The following is a 23,672-nucleotide window of genomic DNA, read 5'->3' on the forward strand; positions in this document are numbered from 1 at the left end:
TAACTCTCCATGCTGCCAAAAGCACAGGTGTGTGTGTGTGTGTTTGAATAAAGACGCAGAGACATTTTAAACAACTGATTCTTTTAATCTAACAAACACATCTGAAAATGACAACAGTTAAAAAAAAATGGACACATTATGATCAGCTTCACTCCGTCCATCTGTGTCCACAGTGAGGAGCCGTGCAGACATAGTACAGTCTCATAGCGTCCTGGAGGAAAAACACAGTGTTTGTTAAAAAAGTATGTCTTCTATTCAGTTGATGAAAACCAGACAAACGATTTGTGGACGACAAAGCCAATATATTTCCTTGCTGAGTTTTTCATAATTGACCTTGGTAGGATGGTGGGTAAGTGTAGATGAAGGTGGGCAGGTGGGTACAATATTGCACTCAAGCCGTTTCATTAACAAGTGAAAAATGACATGTTGACCACAGAAGGCTGATAAACTCATCCATACACACTATCTAAAGACTAAAGGTCATGCACAGTGTATTTAATTCATAGTTACCTCTGCCTTCATACTGTGGGACTGGAAGAACACTGCCTCCTTGTGACCACATCTGGGAAGAGACATGGTTTGTGCAAAATCAGTAACAGTCTAAAACTACATTACTTTGCTCGATAGGTAAACTAATGTTTATGCAGGGGAACAAATGCTAAGTTTAAAATGTGTACAAAAACATTCAATAAAATTACATACTATAATAATATAATAATACTAGAGTGTTACTAATAGAGAAATAGAAAAAACATTGCTGAATCTGCAACAAAATGTAATTGTGCTCTTCCACAAATGTTCATGGAAATTGGTTGAGTAGTTTTTTTATAATCCTACAAACAAACCAAATGCAGACAAAAACATAACCTTCTTGGTGGAGATAAAATAGTCAGTGCCCTTTGCAATTTCCACACTGCCCCTGCATGTGTGAGTGTATCTACAGTCAGATTGTTTAATCAACATAAATACTTTAAAAAATGTCCATATAAAGTGAATAAGTGGTGTGCTGTCTTGACTCTGGTGTCTGTGGTGACCACCATGAGTCATCAATTTAGTAATAATGTGAATTAGATGACTACAGCAGAGTCTATGAGAGTCAAGTCTATGTTTAGTTTGTGTTTCCCTAAATATATTAGCAGCAAGTTTTTTTGTCACAAAAGGTAACAACTGGGTTAAGAGCACATATCTGCAATAAATAGAGAAATAGAAAATACTATATTATCTACCTTTGTCATGGCAGAAATTTGTGCGATAAAAGGTAAAATATCTGAATACGACCTCAATGTTATAACAAGCCAAAAAAACTTTGAAAATCTGTCCGACCAATTCAAAATGGAGAGAGGTTAGCTGGCTGGTCAAGAATAAAAGCACTTTGATAGACTAGCCTTCCTGTGATCCTCTCTTAATTTTTTATTTATTTAGCTTTCTTAATATGTTTTGCTTGTTATACTGCTCTATTGATACTGTTCTTGTGATTACACTTTTATGATCCCTGTTGTTTTTATCATGTAAATCACCTTGTAAACCTTGTTTTGGAAAGGTGCTTAATAAATAAAGATTATTATTATTATTATAAAACATCAAATAAATAGAAGACACGCTATTAATGGCAGACCCCAAAAAAAATCAAATAAGTTTGTCTCACAATATTCAGGTAGTGAGAAAACTCAAATGAGATTTCAATTTTAGCAACAAGTGTGTGCGGTATAACTCACTTGGGACAGGGATGGTCCTCTGTTCTTGGTAAAGTTGGATCCTGAGATACATCAGCGATGATCTGTGTCAGCTCACTGGAGAAAAAAGCAAAAGCAAAAATGGTTGGTGCAAAGTCAGCACATTGGAAACGTGTTTCTTTCAATATTTTGGTTCCATCATCATGGAAAAGCCAAGTAATCTCCGTGGTTTCTATTTGAACAGTTATACACACTTTTATAATGCATTAGTGGTTATAGAAGTAGGTCAGATATTAAAGCTGTATTAGTCACATTTCAAGCAAATCGCATTCTTAATAAAAAGTTGGACACAGTGGTTTTTATTACTTACTCAACCTCGTGTGTGATCTTATTGACGTATATGCAGCTGTTGTCTGCCTCTTGTTGGTAGTCACAATTCCTGCACTGTGGGTGGAGATAATTTCAATTACACACAAAACAGGACAAAACGGTTATCGGTTGATACAGAAGAGCTCTTAAACTACTCAATATTGCTGTGGCAGCTTGGCAAACACTGAGGCTGGTCGTGGCAGCTGCCACAAACAGTGGCAGGTCATAGTCATTTGAGTCATTACGGTATCTGCTCTCTTCTACTTAGACCTCACAATTCTTATGAGGATGTATTTAGTTATTTTATTCAACTATTCTTTACAAGAAAAAACTGAAGTTTGTATATATGCCTTTATTTTTATATATTTTGTAGTCATTGTTACAAATTAAATTTCGTGAAATATTGGCGCTTTTTTAAAAGTTTATAAATGTGTATCTTTCAGTTCAAAATATCGTTCAAGAAATATACTTTATATTATCATCAATCTGTGCATTTTCTTCGATCCCCAGGCACTCACTTTTTTTTTTATTATATCGCAAATTTCAATATAATATTTTTCATCAAGTCATGCAGTCCTAGTAGGAGCAGAGCTTATAAGCTAAATGCATCTTATTGTAAAACTACGTTTGAATGTTGAGGTGGCGATGAACCGAAGAAGCAGTGACCAATCGTCATTTCTGCTTCTACAGAGAATGACCCTTATATCAGGGACACACGTACATGTTTGACGTGATTTCATCATAACTCATTCATAGAGGAGGATCATCGAATGTCTGTCAACTCGATGTCTGACTTGAACGCCACTTCAACACTCGGGTGTGTTTAGTCTTCAGGTCAAATCTCTGAGGGAGCACAGAGGAGGCTGACTGAGGAAACTGTGAAACTACAGCTGAGATGGGCTCGTAACTTTTTATGATACAGACCAGAGGCAAAATCAGCCCCTGGCAACGAGACACTCACCGCATAAAGCAGGACCCGGTTCTCCTTGTCTTCTTTAGGGTACAACATGTTGTTACTGCAACACAGAGTCGGTGTGTTTAGCGGTTTCAGAGTTAAACAAAGTCAGTTTCACATGTAGCACCTAGTAGCTAGCTAGTTAGCTAGGTAGACTTATCTAACCTCCATTTGGCCACAGACTCACCATTCTTGACAAAACCGAATCCCGACAAACCCTGGTTCGTAAGTTCCAGTGTCTAAATCCATCGGAGAAACTAGTGATGGAAGATAAACTTGACAAATAAAACAAATGTGAGGCTCGGTCACTGCGCTCAGCCGCTAGCGCGTCCAGCCGTTTGAAAACACGGCATCTGCGCATGTGCTGTGTAATAATAAACATGTGATCACCTCAGAGACAGCGCCTCCTATGAGTTGGAGGACCGGACGAATTATTATTATTATTATTATCTGTATTTTTTTAATAATTATTATTGAGAGAAAGCGTATCCTATGAGTTGGAGGACCGGGCGAATTATTTCTATCTCCATTGTATCGTCATCATCATCATCATCATCATCATCATCATCATCATCATCATCATCATCATCATCATTATTATCGTTGCTGTTGTTCATGATTAATGTTTTTTTTTGTTATATATCAATTAACAACCACAGTAAATGTCATTGAAACACATTTATTGAAGCAAAGGCACAAGCTTTAGCTTTGGTTTTGCCATAAAACAACCAACACACAAACACATGATTTCACAGAAAGAAATGACAACAAACACACAGCTCAAACAAAAGCCCACACCTTCAAACCAATGTAGCATCAGTGTAAATCAATGCAGAATAAAGAAGAAATGAGATTGATTTAATCGATATTATGGAACTGATGTTAATTACCCAAACGAAACCCCACAAACACAGTGTCGTTATCTTCACTTGCATAGATATCGTTTCTGTCACTTCCCCAGAGATTCACCCAGATGCGGTGGTTTTTGGACAGCTTGACCCCACAGCTGATGCTGGCCACTAGGGTGCATTCATCAGGCAGGGAGGTGTGATACCTAGACACTACTTTCTCTTCATTCTTCATGATGGCACAATAACCCTAACCCTAACCCACGGCCATACACAGAGGCGTGCACAGTGAAGTGGTAGACACCGTCCCCGGAGCAGGTGAAGATGCCTGACTCAGGACTGTAGACGTTTCCCTCATTGAGCAGCACAGTGGTGAACATCAGGACTCCAGAGTAACAGCGGTAGCTGTCAATGATGTCCAGTTTGGCTGTGAAGGCCACAGTGCCTAGAGAGGGTGACACCACGATAATTAGAGGGGGAGAGGGGCAGGACCTTAATATGGTAACATAACATTCACGTATAACCAAACATTTTCATATATAAATGAGCAGTGAGGTGTCACTGTTATTTTATATGACATATAACATATAGCATTTATTCGACAAATTACATAACTGCCCCCCTCCACCCTAATTATTCTAAATGAAATGGCATTCAATTTACTTTTTGTGAGTCCCTCACAGGACACATTATAATGCACACCAAAAATGGCCGTCAAAATGTTTTCTTTTATACAACAGGTGGTCACAGTTATACGGAAGCGTATTGCATTCACTTAAAAGATAATTATCTCGGAAATTCCGAGATAAGTTCTGTTTTTCTAATTAATTTTTCATCACATCCAGAGTTCAATTTTGGTCTCATCTGACCAGACTATATTCTCCCACTATTTCACAGGCTTGTCTAAATGCTGTGCAGCAAACTTTAAACAAGCTTCAACATGCTTTTTCTTCAGCAATGGAGTCTTGCGTGGTGAGCGTGCATACAGGCCACGGCGGTTAAGTGCATTACTTATTGTTTTCTTTGAAACAATTGTACCTGCTAATTCCAGGTCTTTCTGAAGCTCTCCACAAGTGGCCCTTGGCTCTTGGACAACTCTTCTGATAATTATTTTCACTCCTCTGTCAGAAATCTTGCGAGGAACACCTGGTCGTGGCCGGTTTATGGTGAAATTATGTTCTTTCCACTTCTGGATTATGGCCCCAATGCCATCAGTATGTTTTGCAACAATAAGGTTGCGTAGGTCTTGAGAGAGCTCTTTGCTTTGACCCATCATCACATGTTTCTTGTGTGACACCTTGGTAATGAGATACCTTTTTATAGGCCATCAGTTGGGACTAAACCAGCTGATATTAGCAGGATTGCTTTCTAATTACTGATAGATTTGGTGAAAACGTCATGTCAATTAGCACCTTCAGAAATATTATTCAGAAGTTATATTCAAATTACAAAGTGTCTTACATAAGGTGTTCTGTGAACCTAGGAGACATTACACCCAGTAGGTCCAGGGACCTGTTCACTATAGGAGACAGTTCATCCAACTCTATCCAGTTTAAAAAAGTGGATTTTTGAAATGTTGGCAGATAGATACAGCGGGTAAAATAAGTATTGAACACGTCACCATTTTTCTCAGTAAATATATTTCTAAAGGTGCTATTGACATGACGTTTTCACCAGATGTCAGTAACAATCCAAGTAATCCATACATACAAAGAAAACCAAAGAAATAAGTCCAGAAATTAAGTTATGTGTAATAAAATGGAATGACACAGGGAAAAGGTATTGAACACATGAAGAAAGGGAGGTGCAAAAAGGCATGGAAAGCCAAGACACCAGCTGAAATCTATCAGTAATTAGAAAGCAATCCTGCTAATATCAGCTGGTTTAGTCCCAACTGATGGCCTATAAAAAGGTATCTCATTACCAAGGTGTCACACAAGAAACATGTCATGATGGGTCAAAGCAAAGAGCTCTTTCAAGACCTTCGCAACCTTATTGTTGCAAAACATACTGATGGCATTGGGGCCATAATCCAGAAGTGGAAAGAACATAATTTCACCATAAACCGGCCACAGCCAGGTGCTCCTCGCAAGATTTCTGACAGAGGAGTGAAAAGAATTATCAGAAGAGTTGTCCAAGAGCCAAGGGCCACTTGTGGAGAGCTTCAGAAAGACCTGGAATTAGCAGGTACAATTGTTTCAAAGAAAACAATAAGTAATGCACTCAACCGCCGTGGCCTGTATGCACGCTCACCACGCAAGACTCCATTGCTGAAGAAAAAGCATGTTGAAGCTCGTTTAAAGTTTGCTGCACAGCATTTAGACAAGCCTGTGAAATACTGGGAGAATATAGTCTGGTCAGATGAGACCAAAATTTAACTCTTTGGATGCCATAATACACACCATGTTTGGAGGTCAAATGGCACTGCACATCACCCCAAAAACACCACACCAACAGTGAAGTTTGGAGGTGGGAACATCATGGTGTGGGGCTGTTTTTCACCATACGGCACTGGCAAACTTCATTTAATTGAAGGAAGGATTTATGGAAAAATGTACCGAGATATTCTTGATAAAAATCTGCTGCCATCTACCAGGATGATGAAGATGAAACGAGGGTGGACATTTCAGCAAGACAATGATCCCAAACACACAGCCAAGGAAACTCTCAATTGGTTTCAGAGAAAGAAAATAAAGCTGCTAGAATGGCCAAGCCAATCACCTGACTTGAATCCAATAGAAAATCTATGGAAAGAACTAAAGATCAGAGTTCATAGAAGAGGCCCACGGAACCTTCAAGATTTGAAGACTGTTTGTGTGGAAGAATGGGCCAAAATCACACCTGAGCAATGCATGCGACTAGTTTCTCCATACAGGAGGCGCCTTGAAGCTGTCATTACCAACAAAGGCTTTTGTACGAAGTATTAAATAAATTTCAGTAAGCGTGTTCAATACTTTTTCCCTGTGTCATTCCATTTAATTACACATAACTTTTTGTTTGGTTTTCTTTGTATCTATGGATTACTTGGGTTGTTACCGACATCTGGTGAAAATTACATGTCAATAGCACCTTTAGAAATATATTTACTGAGAAAAATGGTGACATGTTCAATACTTATTTTACCCGCTGTATATGTTTAATGATTTTTAAAATGTGTGCTGTTTTTTACCTGAAGACATGTTGTCTCTACGGGGAGGAGGGAAATAAGCACTTGACTATACCTTCTGATGATGTGCAGCTCTGTGGAAAACAACAATCAAACAGCTGAGATACAATGCCTATAAAAAGTATTCACCCCGCTTGGATGTTTCACCCTTTTGTTGCTTTTATACATGAAATCATGGTCAATATAATTTGGCTTTTTTGACAAGAATTTTCAAAAAAAGCTTCTTTCATGTCAAAGTGAAAACTGATTTTTACAAACTAATGTCTATTGATTAAAAATATATAGTGAAAAATAAGTGTTTGCATAAATATTCACCCCCTTTAAAGTGACTGACCTAATTCAACAGAGGTCCAGCTAGTTGATGCCAGCAGTGTCAAAATTAATGAAATGGAGATGACCTGAGTGCAGTTGATGTGTGTCAAGTGATTGGAGTATAAAAACACCTGTGTCTGGAGGTCCAGTCTCTGGTTCATCAGGATTCCTGCTACAATTGCAACATGAAGACAAAAGAACACTCCAAGCAACTCAGAGAAAAGATCATTGAAAAGTATAAGTCAGGAGATGGCTACAAAAAGATTTCCAACTCACTGGACATCCCACAGAGTTCAGTTAAATCCATCATTAAGAAATGGAAGGAGTATGGCACTTGTTTAAATCTGCCTAGAGCTGGCCGTCCTCACAAACTGAGTGACCGGGCAAGAAGAAGACTGGTGAGGGAGGCCACCAAGACACCTACGACCACTCTGAAGGAGTTCAAAGCTTCAGTGGCTCAGATGGGAGAGACTGTACATACAACAACTGTTGCCCGGGTTCTTCACCAGTCGAAGCTGTATGGGAGAGTGGCAAAGAGAAAGCCACTGTTGAAAAAAGCTCATATGAAATCTCGCCTGGAATTCGCCCAAAGGCATGTGGGAGACTCCAAGGTCAATTGGAAGAAGGTTCTTTGGTCTGATGAGACAAAAATTTAGCTTTTTGGCCATCAGACTAGACGCTATGTTTGGCGAACACCAAACACTGCACATCACCACAAACACACCATCTCCACCGTGAAGCATGGTGGTGGCAGCATCATGCTCTGGGGATGCTTCTCAGCAGCAGGCCCTGGAAGGCTTGTAAAGGTAGAGGGGAACATGAATGCAGAAAAATATCGCCAAATCCTGGAGGATAATCTGACTCAGTCTGCAAGAGAACTACGACTTGGGAGAAGATTTATTTTCCAGCAAGACAACGACCCTAAGCATACAGCAAAAGCTACACAGAAATGGTTCAAAGACAACAAGGTGAATGTTCTGGAGTGGCCAAGTCAAAGCCCAGGGGTCTCATTTATCAAACATTGCGTAGGATTCATACTAAAAGTGTACGTACGCCCAATAGCCGGAAATGGCGTACACCAAAGGAAATTCCGATTTATAAAACCGTGCGCACGCACACCTGAACGCAATGTTCGCTTTATAAATCACAGTCCACCTGGAAACGTTCGTACGTGGATCTGCCTTCAAATCCGCCCTCCACACGCCCACTTTCAGCCATAAATGGTCAATGCAAAGCACAGCATGAATATTAAATTATGCTGCTGACCAATGGGTTTCCACCGTGAGTCCTGACGGAGTCACGGCATCAAGCGATGAGAAGAGGAAGCGAAACATTCTGACACTGACATCGAGGTGTTTGTTAGTGAGGTGGGGGTGAAGAGCGATTCATGGGACAGCAGTGATGTCACTAATAAAGAAAATACACTGATACTCTGCCGCTGCTGTGGATAATACGGGGAGTGAGAGTGAAGACGACAGAAAGAACGGAGCCTGAAGTAAAAAAAAGATCACAGATCACAGATCAATAGAATCTATATCAGCTGATCAGACATCGCTGAACCCTCGTTTCCTCCTCATCCTTCCATTCGCGTGCACACATCACGCAGCATCACGCACCAGTGTCACGGCAGCATTTATTTATTCAGAGCATCGGACTGATTCCCTCACATCAGTGGATCCTCACCTCCTCTGGGATATTATTTGGAAAGTGTCTTCATTTCTTGTAAGTGATCTCCAGGTCGCTCTGTGCGCCTGACGGCTCAGTCACGTTCACTGCAGTGATCTGATGATACACGCACAGTGTTAGAAGATATTATTAAAACCTATTAATGACTCGGCTCCGTAACTCCGCTGTTAAATGGAATCTAAACGTAATTTGCTGTAAATTGATTTATATATGTTTTAATTAAAAGGTTCGTGTGGAACAGAAATGTCGCGCGATCAAAACTAAGCTGTTGGTTTTAATGTGAATGATGAATTGGGTCAATCATCTGGCTTCAGTTCACCACCTCACGTCTGTGTCGCCACTTTCCCGTCTCCAAAACGTTCGTACGCATGGGTCAGAGTTTGCGTGGAAATACGCAAATTTTCCCGTCAAGTTTGTTCTTATAAATCCCAACGTTTGCGTGAGAAGTGGCGTACGCACGTTTCAGGCCCCGTTTTGTGCGTACGCAACGGTGATAAATGAGACCCCAGATCTCAATCCAATCGATAATTTGTGGCTGGACTTGAAAAGAGCTGTTCATGCCCGATCCCCGAGCAACCTGACAGAGCTTGAGCTGTTTTGTACGGAAGAATGGAGAAAAATTGCAGTGTCCAGATGTGCCAGACTGATTGAGACATATCCACACAGACTCAGTGCTGTGATTGCAGCCAAAGGTGCATCTACCAAATACTGACCTGAAGGGGGTGAATATTTATGCAATCATTTACTTTACCTTATATATTATTTATTAATTGACATTATTTTGTAAAAATTTGTTTTCACTTTGATATTAAAGAGGTTTTTTTGCAAATTCTTGTCAAAAAAGCCAAATTATATTGACCATGATTTCATGTATAAAAGCAACAAAAGGGTGAAACATCCAAGGGGGGTGAATACTTTTTATAGGCATTGTATATGGATGGATTTAACACAGTGTCTGTTAGGTCGAGATTTTGTAGACCAGTGAGATAAAATGGATCCGTATAGTTATGCACACGATTATCTGATGACATGTAACAGTGAGTATAAGGTTACAGGGGGAAAGAGGCAAAAATGCTTTATATGCCATTTCAGCATTAAATTGAGTTTTATTTTCTCTGTCTGAACTTCTCTAATAAATGCAAAACAAGCACATCCTAAAACTGTGTGACAAACTTAATGAGAATTATTTGCGATTTGCAACTGAAGTGTTATTCAGATTTGTTTGGAACCAGTTTGTTTATCTTGGAAGGTTTTTCTTTTAATTGGGAGGGAATTTGTTATAAGGAGAATAAAAATGACAAATGTTTGTGTCAGTGTTTGTTTTTTATGACAGGTAATATCTGGCTAAACAATAGTATATAAAGTGAGAAATGCAGGCAGCGAATGCAGGAATCTGCAGTGTAACTTCACTTGACAGCTATAATAAAAGTTCAGAACCTTATCTAACTGTTGGAAAGACATAGAAAAAAAACATGCTTAGTATTGTAATACAGATGGTTTCATGCAATAATATCAGGGCAATACAGAAATGTTTACTGTGAAGCGATAGAAGTCATCCACAGGCAGATGAAGACACATATCAGGGAATTTTGGAGTTAATGCATCTTTTATTATATTGTGTATTGTTTACTGCAAATTGTTGTTTAACATATAGTTGACCTACGAGGCCTCTAGGAATGTTTTAGATGAGATCAGAGACCAAAAGTCTCATTGAGCGCTCAACCGTGGAAGCTTCACATCTCCTTCTGCACCTCTACTCAAGTCACCTGCACACAATGTAACTGATCGAGTTTTGACATTTTGTCTTTATTGATAGGGAAGCATGAGCATGAAATGGGGACAGAGAGTGGGTAAGACATGCAGCAAAGGGCCGGGTTGGAACCAAACCTGAGGCCACTGCAGGAGGACTCGAGCCTCCATGTCTGTCTTCAAACAGTTATCTGCCAAATAAAATCAAAATGCCACCCAATGATAATAGTAATTTTAAATAAATGCATATACGCTTTCATCTATGTAAGCTGTTTACTATATGGATATGGTTATGCAAAATTAAAATGTCTGAATGACTTTTAATTCTTTATAGAAGACTGTACAGACAGTACAATAACATTAGATCTCATATTAAAAGTGACTGTGCAGGGAGAAAGAAAGTAAGGTAATCAGTTTTTCTTTTGCATCCAGTATATCTGCTGATTTCAGTCTCAAGCAGCTGAGTAAGTGATTGAAAGTAAAAAAGACAACTAACTGTTCTGACAAACACAAGATTGATCACACTGACTGTTTGTGGGGATTTTACAAATTCCTGTCTGCTGTCAGAAGTAAAAGAGCTGCTTATCTGCAATAGCAAAGGTGGAGACTAGTAATGGTATTCAGAAATTAGTCAAATTAGTCACCATCCTGGTGTCGTTTAAAGACAGATTAACAGATGGTGACCATGATTTATGTAACATTAAAAAATTTGGTTGAGCACATTTTTGATAATGGAAATTAATAATTATTTGTTGAGTTTTTCAAGTTCTATCTACTTATCTATCTATCTATCTATTGGTTGCATTTATCACATCTAGTTTTTTAATAAATTAAGTTTTGATCCCATCTCTTTAAACTGATATCACTCTTTTGTAACAACACTACAACAAGAGGCAGGGAAAATAGAATTACAGAAAACCTAAACCAGAAGAAAGAGTAAGAATAGAATAGAGAAATGAACACAACATCCTCACACACAGGTGCATAGTTTCAGTGTTTCTGTCTCTGACTTCTTTAGATGTCAGCAATTGTTTAAAAAACAGCTTTTGTCGGTTTTCACTCATCAAAAGCCACAGTTTTATGAACACTGATTTGCAGTGCTGCACTCCACAGTACTGTGGCCGAGGATACGTATAAGAATAATTGTTAAACCAGCCAGCTTGAATGTGGGTGATAACTATGGCTAAATATTTATGTACAAGCACTTCAGTCAAGAAGAAGTACCTTCCTGATCACTTAGGACACGCAGATTAGAGTTTTAAAAATCCCAAAGGTTGTGCAGAGAGAGGACACCCTTCATGTTGCACTGGTTACTTCTCTACCTAGTTCCATTTATAGCCCACTGATTTAGCCTACAGAGGGGATTACACACTGCTGTTAACAGTGCTCTGTCTCTTTAGCAATAGTGGGTGCCTGTTATTTATATATATATATATATATATATCCCCACGCCACCCCTGAGCCCTTGATCCCTGGGCTAATTCCATGAAACGTCCAAATCTAAATCCACTCATGGAGCAACAGCACACACAGTTGGAAAACGAGAGCGTGAGACAAATAGATGGGATTTGAAAGACAGAAAGGAACTAATGCTGAGTTGTTTAAAATATCTTCTTGACTATTTTGTGAGCAGTTACACTCATGTATTGTCAATGTAGCCTTCATCAACAGTTGGGCTGTGTGCCATCTGTGTGTCCTTTGTGTGTCCTTTGTGTGTTTCCTTGCAGATGCACCAGCAACCCAGTGTGCCAACTCATCAGAGGGGACTGTCAAGCCTGGCTGACGTCACCCATCCAGCCTCTGTAATCGAAAGAGACAGTAATCCCGCTCCTCTCCAAAGCCCGGCAGTGGGGTGGGGTGGGACAGGGAGGGATATTGAGACGGAGACATGAGGAAGGAAGTTGGATGCTGGAGAGTCGGGAGTGCATGTAGGCTGTGGACAAGCAGGCAGACTCAGCACTGATCTGGACAAGTGAGACAGGTGTGGTCCTGACTGTCCAAAGGATAACAGGCACATCTCCACCATCCTAATCCCCTGCTAAAGTTTTAGGGAATCCCTGTGGATTGAGGAAACCACCATCCAGGCTTCGCCCTGGAGGCCAGAAGCTTCAGTGAGGGCTCTCCAGAGGAGGAATGCTGCGGGAGCTGCTCATCTCCTTCTGCACCTCCACTGGAGTCGCCTGCACTCTCTGTGGAGGAGCCGGGTTTCACCACTGTGGAGCTGTGCCAAGATGGAGAAGACCTCTTCCTGACTACACCTGAGGGGTAAGAGGCCGTTGAAGTGTGTGTGTATTTTAAATACATATATCATTCATGCTAATATGTTTTTGCTGGTTGAAGTCCCCTATTATAGTGCACTATTCACCTTATGTACACCCAGTGTATATTTGATTACTTGGATGGATCGGAAAATGTTTTATGTGAGTATATCTGTGTGTACTCGTTTTTGTTGCCTTTTGTGGACCTTCTCCAGCACAGACCAGTAGACCTCATGGGGACCACAGCGCAGACTAAACGAGGCAAACATTTTTAAGGTCCTGATTAGGTTTGGGGTAAGCGAATTGGGGTTAGGTTAAGGTTTTGCTTATGCTGTTCACACAGTCACACTTGTCTTTCCAAAAAAGTCCCCATGACGTCTATCACTACATTTTCATTTGAAGACATGTTTTAGAGTTAGGCTAAAGTTAAATTAAGATTGGGTTAATGTGAGGTTTGGGTTAGGATTAGGGCTAGGCAAGTAGTAACTCTGGTTAAGGTTAGAGTAAGTCTCCAGAAAATCGATGTTATTGTTATTTCCTCTGGAGCCATTGAGACACTGCTGTGTTTGTGTGTGTGTGTGGGTGTAGTCTCATCAAGACAGGGTTAGGGCTAGTTCAAATGGCAGGTTCAGATTGAGAGTAGAAGGAGACATTTTAAATCCGCTGTTGAGCAATTCATGGAAAGAAAACAAAATACACAGAATAAACCCCGAAATGATAAAAAATCAGTTTCGAGCAGAGGTGTTTTACAGAAGCCAGCGGTCTGTCGTAAAGCATTGAAATGCATTTGTGTAGTTTCTGTGTCATCTTATCTTAGTATCAAGATAATGCTAAGATAAGATGACACATCCTGCATGTAGGTTAAAGTCTGCACGATGTCAAAGGAACAGAAACAGCTGACCCATGAGACTACCCCTGTGTGTGTGTGTGTGTGTGTGTGTGTGTGTGTGTGTGTGTGTGTGTGTGTGTGTGTGTGTGTGTGTGTGTGTGTGTGTGTGTGTGTGTGTGTGTGTGTGTGTGTGTGTGTGTGTGTGTGTGTGTGTGTGTGAAAGGATGTGGACAGCCGACATTTTGCATAGGTATGTGTGTAATGGTTGGAGGAAGAGAGGGTGAGAGAAATGACAGTAAAAAACTCAAAAGGTGACAAATTGAATGTCTGTGTTTGATGGTTTGTTTGAAGGTTTTCTGACAGATCAATCAAATACAACAGTGAAGTTTGTTGATTTTACTGATGTGTAGAACCGCTGTGATAAAACAGGAAAACCTCATGGCCTAATGTGACCTAAGAATTTCTTCAGCGATGTTTTATTTAGTACTTTCATGATGCAAGGGACGTTTAAACGCAACATGTCTTCTTGTTTTCTCGATAGTGTATTATTATCACACCTCTTTTCCTGCCACAGTTCCTCTTCTGGATGACACTAATCTTAGGCCTCGGTTTGACAAAATACTTTTTGGAGGTTTGAGCTCATTGCAGAAGTGTGAAATCTTTTTTTGTCTTGTGATCATCTTCAGTGATGTTTTGTACCAGATAAGGCTTGTGGACAATCTAGGATTTTTTTGAACGAGGGGCCAAAAAGGGGCCACAATTTTACACAGAGGGACAAATTATATGTCCAACACCCATGCATAATTCCCAATTTAATGAGGTGCACATTCACTACTTGTTCACTGTTAGCTCTATAGTTTTGAGCAAAGCCAAACTTTGATTTTGAAAAATGTTCCTTGTTCCAGCTTCTTCAAAAAAGCTTGTAGAATAAAATTTCTTTAAAAATTGTAACATTTATTGTTAGTTTTATGTTAGTAAGTGACTAGTTTATTTTAAATAATAGACTTCTTACAGGACAGGGGCACTTCAGGCCCCAATCAGATTTGAGCTGGGGCCTGTGCCCCCCTGGCCCTACCCCTGGATCCTACCCTGCTAATGGAACCCTTCATTGAGCTCTAATCGTTACTTCAATATTTTATGATTTAAAAACCATCTTTAAAATAGTTATCTTTTATTTCTAAGAAGGATTTGTTTCCTTACATGCTGAACACGCTACACTGCACGAACAAAGACTGATTGTTGATAGAGCTGAAGTGTGCAGGTGTTTGGAGTGAGTGTATATGAGCGGGATTACATGGAGGTTAAGCTCCTTCATCATAATGGCTGCTGAAAGTTTCCATCCCAGGTGGCACACAAACAGCTTAGCATGCCACAGTTGTCGGCTGCGTAATATCAGAAATTGAACTGTCGGGCGGCTCACATTCACAAAGTGGGTCAAAAAATGACAGCATCCTCCCAAAGCTGATCCTATTTAGATGAGGACAGAGCGTCCTCGTTTTTTAAAAATTTTTTTTTACGACTGTGCAAACTGGCTCAATGTTTCTTCATTTGTCACATTAAATGAACATAAGAGTGTTGAATTAGAGAGAGTGGGGCTGAAATCTGTAGAGATAGAAAGAAGAGGAGGGGGATCCGCTGATGAAATAAGATGCATTTTTTGACAGTCTCAGTTTTTGTAATTAGAAATGATGATATTAAAGATATGGCTAAAATCTATTTCCCTCTTTGTGTTTTATTTATGGTAAGATGTAGTTTAAACTTGGAAATACATTGTATATGTTATAATGTGACACATAAACCCACCAAAATAGCTAAAACCCTAACCCCTAACCCTAATTTTGTATGATTCTCTCCAGAGTAAAAAAGTCAAAAACTCCTTTCATAATATTGAGTAGCTGTGAGATTGGAATGCACTTTAAATGCAAAGTCATATCCTTGTGTTATTTCCTCTATTTTCTTATTAACATATAACCATGCTTTGAAGTAAACACTCAGTGTTAATGTCACTCATGTGCAGTATATCCAAGGCAGCGTGCTACTATTACTATCAGATACATCTACTGTGGATGTTTACTTCTACAGTCACCTTCTCGTGATTGCAGCTTTCTGCCAGGAGAAGATCTTTCTCAAAATTTTAGGACACATCATCAGTAGTGGACCCCAGGATCATATGGGATATTTACACCCTCACTTGAGCCTTGCCGGAATTGATCAAGACCCAGGGTGTGTCCCATAGCCAATCATGTTTTGCAGAATAGCGGGTAGTTGCGTGTTTGATTTTTCTTCTAGAGATTATCATCGGCATCATTTCTGTGTACCTTTATCTGCTTGTTTGTATTTAGGGTTACGAATCTAACCCTGGTTAAATCTTAAGGTTGTGATATAAAGTACTTCTGTAAGGGATTTAAGATTTCTTACTTACCAAGTGATCGGTGCAGACTAGTTGATAAGTACTCAAAATAAGTATCAGTATCACAGCCTACGCTTCTCTTGATTCAGACTCAGTTTCAGCTATATTGGTCATGTGCATAATGCACATGACAGGCATAGATCAGAGTGCGGGTCCCATTTAAAAATAACATAAGACACATTCAGACACATGACCATGTTATATAAAAATTTACAAAAACAAAGGAGAGCAGCTTTACAATGTAAGGGTTTCAAAACAGTTTGATCTATCTAGTTTAAGGAAACAAGTGACTGATGTTACTGTTGGCAAATACAACTCCTTCAAAAGAACGTGCCTTATGCAGCATCTAAAAACAGGAAGACGAGATTAGATCTGTCTTTGAACTGAAATTTCATTAACGAGTGTGTAAGATTGAACAGATTGTGTCATTACATGCAGGCCTCTGGGTGAAAACAAACCATGATTGGTACTTATATGGAGAGAGAGCGAAAACACTGAGACACAGAGAGAGGGATGAAAAGAGGATTCGGACAGATCCTAAATTCTTCTTAATCCTCCCCCGTCGGCTCTTCTGGAGACCATAAACAGACTGAAGTTAGATGTTGACACATGGCTTGTGCATGTATGTGAAACAAGTGAGGATCACCTGATGGACACTGCAGGTTGTGATTTCAACATACACACTGTCACTGAGGTCACAGGATCAGGGCTGAGCTAAGAGAAAACACAGGTGACTTGGGTTTGTGAAGGTAACGTCTTCCTGGCTAACTGTTTCCAAAGCAGCACATTTATTCAGTCGTGCATCAAAGAACATAATCCATTTTGGTATTTGAGTGCTCTAATCTGCAGTATGAATGTGTTTCAGAGTGAGCGTCACATTGAATCACAGCAGCTTTGGCCAATGAGATGCAGGACAGAAAATATCTGACCAATCAAAAGACAAGGGCTTTGGATGCTGTGATCCTATAATTCAGCTATGACATGGGGGCATGAAGGGGACTCTTGACCTCAAATCTGTGTGAGAACAGACAGCAGGTTGAAACTTCTTCATACAATGTAGAGTCACAGAGAACCCAGAGATTTCTGGCATTTGTTTTAAAACATAATTCATGTGACTGCAAATGCAATTTAGTGTAGTGAATGATAGTTTTTTTACGAGCAAAAAGGCCTGATCGTTTAGAGCCATATGATCCTAGAGTGACGATGCTAAATGAAGACCCACCCAAAACCAATACATACAGGTTATGAATACCCAGGGGTCTCTAGGGTGTCTAATAATGGGGTCACTTTAATGGGATATTGAGGAGATATCTACAATCTTATCTGTATTTTATCATTATTATTATTATTATTATTATTATTATTATTAGTAGTATTAGTATTAATAATAATGATGATAGTCCTATGCGTTTAGAGATGACACCCCCACACTCACCTCAACTGACTTAACCTTAAAGAACATATTAATAACAGTAATGATAATACTAATAATTATTATAATATCGTTATGTATAATAATAATAATAATAATAGTGTCGAAAGGAACCAAACAAAGCTTAATTTCTAGAGTTTCGACGCACAAAGGGACTTAAGGACAGACTTCAGATGTGTAAAGGGAAGAGGATGATATAAGATGTTAGTATGTGCCATTCCATCCTGAGACTGGAAATTGTTCTTGTCTGTTTTTAGTTTCTCATCTCGTCCCAATATCTCACGTTTTTTGTTTCAGAGGGACGGAGGACATGAGTGGTCAAGATCCAAACTGTGAAGACATGCAGAGGAAGGACCAGAGATTGCCATTTCAGGTAGGGTCATCATCATCATCATCAATATTGTCACCAGAATATCAGAACAGGTTTGTCACAAACTGTTCGACAGAAGAGAGAGAGAGAGAGAGAGAGAGAGAGAGAGAGAGAGAGAGAGAGAGAGAGAGAGAGAGAGAGAGAGAGAGAGAGAGAGAAATCGAGAAATCTGGGGATTAGTCAATATGGGAGATGTAAAAACTGGTAAATACAATTGATTTCACAACAAGATAGATGCAGTATTTTCCTCTTCCCTGAACTTCTTTCTGCTCAGGTCTCACTCACTTCTCCTTTATTCCTTCAGATCTTCCCCGACCCTGTGGAGGTGGTCCTGCCCCCAGTGGCCACCCTGCACAGCCCTGACCAGGGCCACGGGAAGGAGCGTCTGCCCTCCATTGTGGTTGAGCCCACAGAGGTGAGCGAGGTGGAGAGTGGAGAGCTGCGCTGGCCTCCAGAGAGCAATGACATGGACCAAGATGAGGAGGACCTGTTCCTGGAGCAGTGCATCCCCCCGGCTAACATCGCAGACTGGGGAGAGGAGGAGGAAGAGGAGGAAGAGGAGACGTCAGTTATACTGAACCCACAGCATGGCTTGACACTCATTGGTGAGCAGAACACTTTACTCTGCACTGTACAGCCACTCTTCCAGTGCTTCTACAACCCCTTTTGCTCCTGTCTCAATACCATGTCTACTTTCTCAACTCACTATCAGTATACTGTGGCAACTAAACTTTGAACTTTAAATGAACTTTGACATTTACATCCTCGGTTCATAACAGTTAACTTCTGGTGCAAAACCTGACAAAGTTCACATCACTGTGGATGGAAATATGCAGCATTTTGACAAATAAAACTATTCTTGAAATAAAACAGATTTTTCTAATTTTTAGCAGAAAGGTTGTTCATTTTTATGTTTGTAGCCTTGTAACCATGAGTACTGAGGTGCTTATACTTTCATTAAATTGTGCATTTATATAGAGACAATATAGATTAGTAGACTAGATCTCAAAAGAGACGTTTGTCCTATTTCTGCTGTATATGTATACTGCTGAAACATCTGGCTGTCATGTCAGCAAACCACCTACCCAGGTGTTTTGGTTTTGGCCATCTTTGGATTGGCATCTGCTTTCTTTAGCTTTGTCCAGGAAAATGGATAAATGAAGAGGTCGACGAAGACGATTTCACAAAAAGAGCAAGATAAGGTGTCAGTGACGAAATTATTGTTCATGTGGTGAATCGCAGCCTGTCCCTGATGGAAGCATGGGTTTGTGGATTCAGCCAAACTTGCCTACATCCATAAGTAACTTAAATAATGTATATTTATAGAATCCATTGAATTGCATATCCGGATCAAGAGCCTTAGTGGACGTATGAGCTCCACTGAGTGTCACTCAAAAAAAAACTAGGATTTATATTTTTGAAATGTCTGTTCAGTGAGCACCAGGAGACATTTTGTGTAGACAATTTGAAAATGAAGTTTTTTGTAGTGCCCACATTTTTTAAATTTTTGCTCAAAAGTGGGAGAAGTAAGTCAATGGAACAGACTCTTCTTGTTGCTCAAGAACTGATGACCATTCACCACAGCATTGCTTAATAGTCACACTGTGTGAAACAGCAAAAATCTACCTTGAATATTTAAATTGTGTTTAAGAAGTGAGAAGCGCTTGCACAGCAATCCCACCAGTAATACACTGGTCATAGATAGAATGATATATTTGTACTACTTAATTCAGCTTTGATGCATTATGTTCTGGATCTCTGAGAGGAACTGTTGAAAATACAAGTTGTACATGAAAAAAGTTGTATTGTTTAATCAAAGCCAAAAAGAGTTAAACAACACAATTTTTAAACAGTGATGCTTCTTTTCTTCACAGACCTGCAGTCGGATGCATTTCGAGATGACACCCCCACACTTCCACCGAGCAGCGCTCCGGCCCTCAACTGACTTAACCACAAAAATATCTGCTCCTCTGATGACCCCAAGAAGAAAAGTCCCAGATGTCAAGACAACATTGCAACTAGGGGTTTCCAGAGACAGAAGATGCGTGGGCTGCAAACCAGCGTAAAGCAAGTACAGCACAGATGTGATTCAGAGGTCAGACATTGAGACACAGCTTCATGACAACTGTGACTTATATCAGCATGTACACAAACATAAATACACAATAACATATTCTAACGCACACAAGAGTCAGCTTGCGGAAGTTGGTGGTAGTTGAGCAATACGTGTTTTTAAAAGGTCTTTGCTGACATGGAGACTTAATGTTTCATTTCCCTTATTTCCTAAGTTTTAAGGGCTTGATGATGCCATAGGATATCCTCTCATGGTAACAAAATCTTCTTTAGTTTGTTCATTATCAACACTTCGTCTGTGTCTGTTATACAGATAACAGCCATGTACTTAATTAAACATCTTCCTCAGCGATCATCTTTTGACCCCGCTGGTTTCTTCTGGGGACATTTTCCAGCTCATACCCTCATAGTGAACAGTATTTATTAAAATGCATTAAAATGTGCCGGCTGTTCTCTGCATCGACTCGCTGTTTTTGCTTTTTCTTGAATTTGTCGAGCGTTGTAAGATTTCACTGATCACATTCTATCATGACATTATTGCATCTATCTCTCATGGAGGCAGCCATGCGTTATGACCTAATGTCATCTTTACAGACAAAATTTTCCAAAAGGTTTCATTTTCATTTATTCAACCAAATAAAAAAGAGGGCAGCTCTAGTCGCTTTTCATTACAACAGTTGTAGATGCCACAGAGATTTGTAGAAATGTGTACTTAAGTTTGTGTGTAGGCTGATCAGTGATATAACTTGTATATATGGAAAAGTTGTTGTGTTACTGTAAAATTGTTATTATGAATACATGAATAAACTACAGGAGATTAGTTTTGGATGGTTTATATCACTTTTTTAAATCAAAGAAATGTTCTAATATAATAATAATAATAATCCAATATAATACTGGATCCACCTACATCATTACAACTTTATAAACTGTTTAAATTGAAAGTATGTTTGAATTGGCAGCAGAAAAGAAGTTTTTGCAACAACTTGTTCAAAATAAAGTTATGATCAGCTTTATTGATCCCTTGCAGGAAAGGGTGTATGGTGTAGAAAGTATAGAAGTATATAGATGCATAAATGATAAAAGGTACTAATTGCTAAAAAGTGCAGTGAGACCAAAATTAATCTTGAAAGAAGGGAGCAGAGAAATAATTTTACATTTAATGAAAAGAGAGGAGAAGTGAACAAACAACAGAAACTGAGAACAAGATGAAGTAAATATTCACTTATTGTATGTGTTTTGGGAGAAGGTGTGATGAATAAAATTACATTAAAACGCTTTTCATATTGCAACATTTGATTGTGTGGTACAACATGACCTTACAGCATCAGGATGTTTTACTTACAACTGCATTATTTACTGTACAAGCACAATGCATTCGTTTCTGAGACATTGCAAAAAAAAAACATTCATATATTTTGTAAAAATATGTAAAATGTGTTGTAAAAATGTATGTAATTTCAGCAATAGTGTGTTTTTATTTCAACTTTTATTAAATTTTACATTTATGACATATAACCTTTTTGTTCAGATTAAACTTTCTTTCCCACAAAAGACTCCAGGTCTTAACTGATAGATGAGAATCTGTGTAGAAATCATGTGACAGAGTTTTGGGTGTGTGCATCACAGATGGGCGTGTATAAAACATACTTAAACATACTTACGCACAACAGCTGCATAACTTCGTGCCTGCTGCGTTAGTACGACATCAACAGGCTGCTGAATCTGTAAGTTCAAATATGACAAAAATTTAATTTTACATTTTGTTACTATAATAAGATTACCTTTTTTAATAATTCATCTTTATTCAAGCTTATTTGATTCAAACAAATATCTCATACAATTATTTATTAATAATTATTAAGGTTATGGTTGTATTTTTTTTTTACAATTAATATTTGTCTCACATCTGATTATTTCATAATTAATTTAAGTATGAAATTAAAGCATGGCAATAATTTTGACAACTTCTCCATCTACAGCTTTAACAAACCATGGATTGCATTGAATTATACATACATATCACAGACAACTGTTAGTTATTGAATATTAAAGGTTATATTTTTCTCACATCAGAGGCACAATATTAACGCAATGGTATCTTTTTGACAGCTTCTCCATCCATAGCTCCAACTGACCATGGATTATGGAGATCTTGATTATAATTACACCGATATCGACATTTCGCCCCCAAAGATTCAACCAATCCAGATAGTGGCTCTGGTCCTCTATGGCCTTGTGTTCCTGCTAGGTGTCCCTGGAAATGCTATGGTGGTTTGGGTGACGGGGTTCTGCATGTCTCGCTCCGTCACCTCCCTCTGGTTCCTCAACCTCGCCCTGGCTGACATCCTGTGCTGCCTCTCCCTCCCTCTGCTCATGGTCCCTTTAGCCCACGATGACCACTGGCACTTTGGCCCGCTGGCCTGCACGCTGGTCAAAGGCCTGTTTTACCTGGTGATGTACTGCAGCGTCCTGCAGCTGGTGTTGATCAGCGTGGATCGCTGGATGCTGGTCAGCAAACCCATCTGGTGCCAGAACAACAGGCGACCAAAGTGGGCGGCCTGTGGGTGCATTGCCGTCTGGTTCCTGGCCCTGGTCGGCAGCATCCCTCAGTTTGTCTACACCAAGGAGATCGAAGCAGGTGAACTCAAGCGAGAGTGTCTGACAGTCAACACTGTGCTCAGCGCCTGGATGATCACCTTCCTCCGCTTCTTCATGGGATTCTTCCTCCCTTTCCTGATCATTGTGATCTCTCACTTGATGGTGTACAGGAGAACAGAGAGCGGCCTGACCAGAAGTCGGACCCGCTCCAAGCGAACACTGCGTATTATCCTTGCTGTGGTGCTGAGCTTCTTCCTGTGCTGGCTTCCTCTGCACATTGTGGACTTCCTCTTATTAATCACACCTCGACATTCCCCTCACAGGCCCAAAATCTACATGGCACACATTTTATCACTCTGTCTGGCTTACTTCAACAGTTGCCTCAACCCTCTGCTGTATGTGTGCCTGGGCCGAGGCTTCAAAGACAGTATGAACCGCTCGCTGCGCAACATGCTCCACCTCATCACCGAGGATCCCACAACCAGGGCCAGTACTGTGGACACCAGGAGCATGAGCAATGGAAAGGAAATGACGAAAATCTGATGGTGTGTTGATTTGAATATGTACTGAGGTTTGGACTCATCATTTCAGGTTTAAAGACACAAAGACACAAGAATGAATGATTCCCCATTTGTAGGTGGTCTGGTGAAAGAGAATAGAAATTTGAATTTGAATAAATACAACTTGAATATTTACATTAAGGCAATTGTAAAAGATTTGTTGATTTTGCTGTATGATGCTTTACACAGTACACTGGTGAAATAAACTCTGACTCTGAATGTGTTAACACCCAAAGCAGGAAATGTTGATCAATCTGCAAAAAATACACTTCTGTTTTTTGCAACACATGCAGTAATGATCATGGTGTATTCATCTGTTTTTGTGCATTGTGATTCAAGTGTGCAGTCAGAAATTAGATACTGAAATGGAATTAATATTAT

The 23,672-nt window shown here is 39.6% G+C and overlaps 3 protein-coding genes, 1 long non-coding RNA gene and 1 pseudogene across 4 annotated transcripts; 2 read left to right on the forward strand and 3 right to left on the reverse strand.

Moving 5' to 3' along the window:
• Positions 1 to 64: 64 nt before the first annotated feature.
• On the reverse strand, positions 65 to 3,373 carry polr2i (RNA polymerase II subunit I). Its single transcript, XM_035155534.1, has 6 exons — positions 3,185 to 3,373; positions 3,004 to 3,058; positions 2,044 to 2,117; positions 1,716 to 1,790; positions 511 to 562; positions 65 to 211 (listed from the first exon to the last, which is right to left on the reverse strand). The coding sequence occupies exons 1-6, from the start codon at positions 3,244 to 3,246 to the stop codon at positions 149 to 151; spliced, it is 381 nt and encodes a 126-aa protein (XP_035011425.1). The 5' UTR covers positions 3,247 to 3,373; the 3' UTR covers positions 65 to 148.
• Positions 3,374 to 3,879: 506 nt separating this feature from the next.
• LOC118105708 lies at positions 3,880 to 6,327 on the reverse strand (annotated as a pseudogene).
• A 6,295-nt stretch (positions 6,328 to 12,622) lies between these two features.
• lbhl (LBH regulator of WNT signaling pathway, like) lies at positions 12,623 to 21,409 on the forward strand. The gene is made up of 4 exons (XM_035155116.2): positions 12,623 to 13,023; positions 17,985 to 18,060; positions 18,362 to 18,662; positions 19,932 to 21,409. Exons 2-4 carry the CDS (start codon positions 17,998 to 18,000, stop codon positions 20,000 to 20,002), a joined length of 435 nt encoding a protein of 144 aa, XP_035011007.1. The 5' UTR covers positions 12,623 to 13,023; positions 17,985 to 17,997; the 3' UTR covers positions 20,003 to 21,409.
• Positions 16,450 to 18,473, reverse strand: LOC118106508. The gene is made up of 2 exons (XR_004695216.2): positions 18,343 to 18,473; positions 16,450 to 18,122 (listed from the first exon to the last, which is right to left on the reverse strand). It is a non-coding gene; the product is annotated as an uncharacterized LOC118106508 (long non-coding RNA).
• Positions 21,410 to 21,770: 361 nt separating the features above from the next.
• Positions 21,771 to 23,579, forward strand: c5ar1 (complement C5a receptor 1). The gene is made up of 2 exons (XM_035155114.1): positions 21,771 to 21,857; positions 22,243 to 23,579. The coding sequence occupies exon 2, from the start codon at positions 22,270 to 22,272 to the stop codon at positions 23,272 to 23,274; it is 1,005 nt and encodes a 334-aa protein (XP_035011005.1). The 5' UTR covers positions 21,771 to 21,857; positions 22,243 to 22,269; the 3' UTR covers positions 23,275 to 23,579.
• The last annotated feature ends 93 nt before the right edge of the window (positions 23,580 to 23,672 follow it).

This window comes from Hippoglossus stenolepis, chromosome 4 (assembly GCF_022539355.2).
Source record: "Hippoglossus stenolepis isolate QCI-W04-F060 chromosome 4, HSTE1.2, whole genome shotgun sequence".
NCBI classification, from domain to species: Eukaryota; Metazoa; Chordata; class Actinopteri; order Pleuronectiformes; family Pleuronectidae; genus Hippoglossus; species Hippoglossus stenolepis.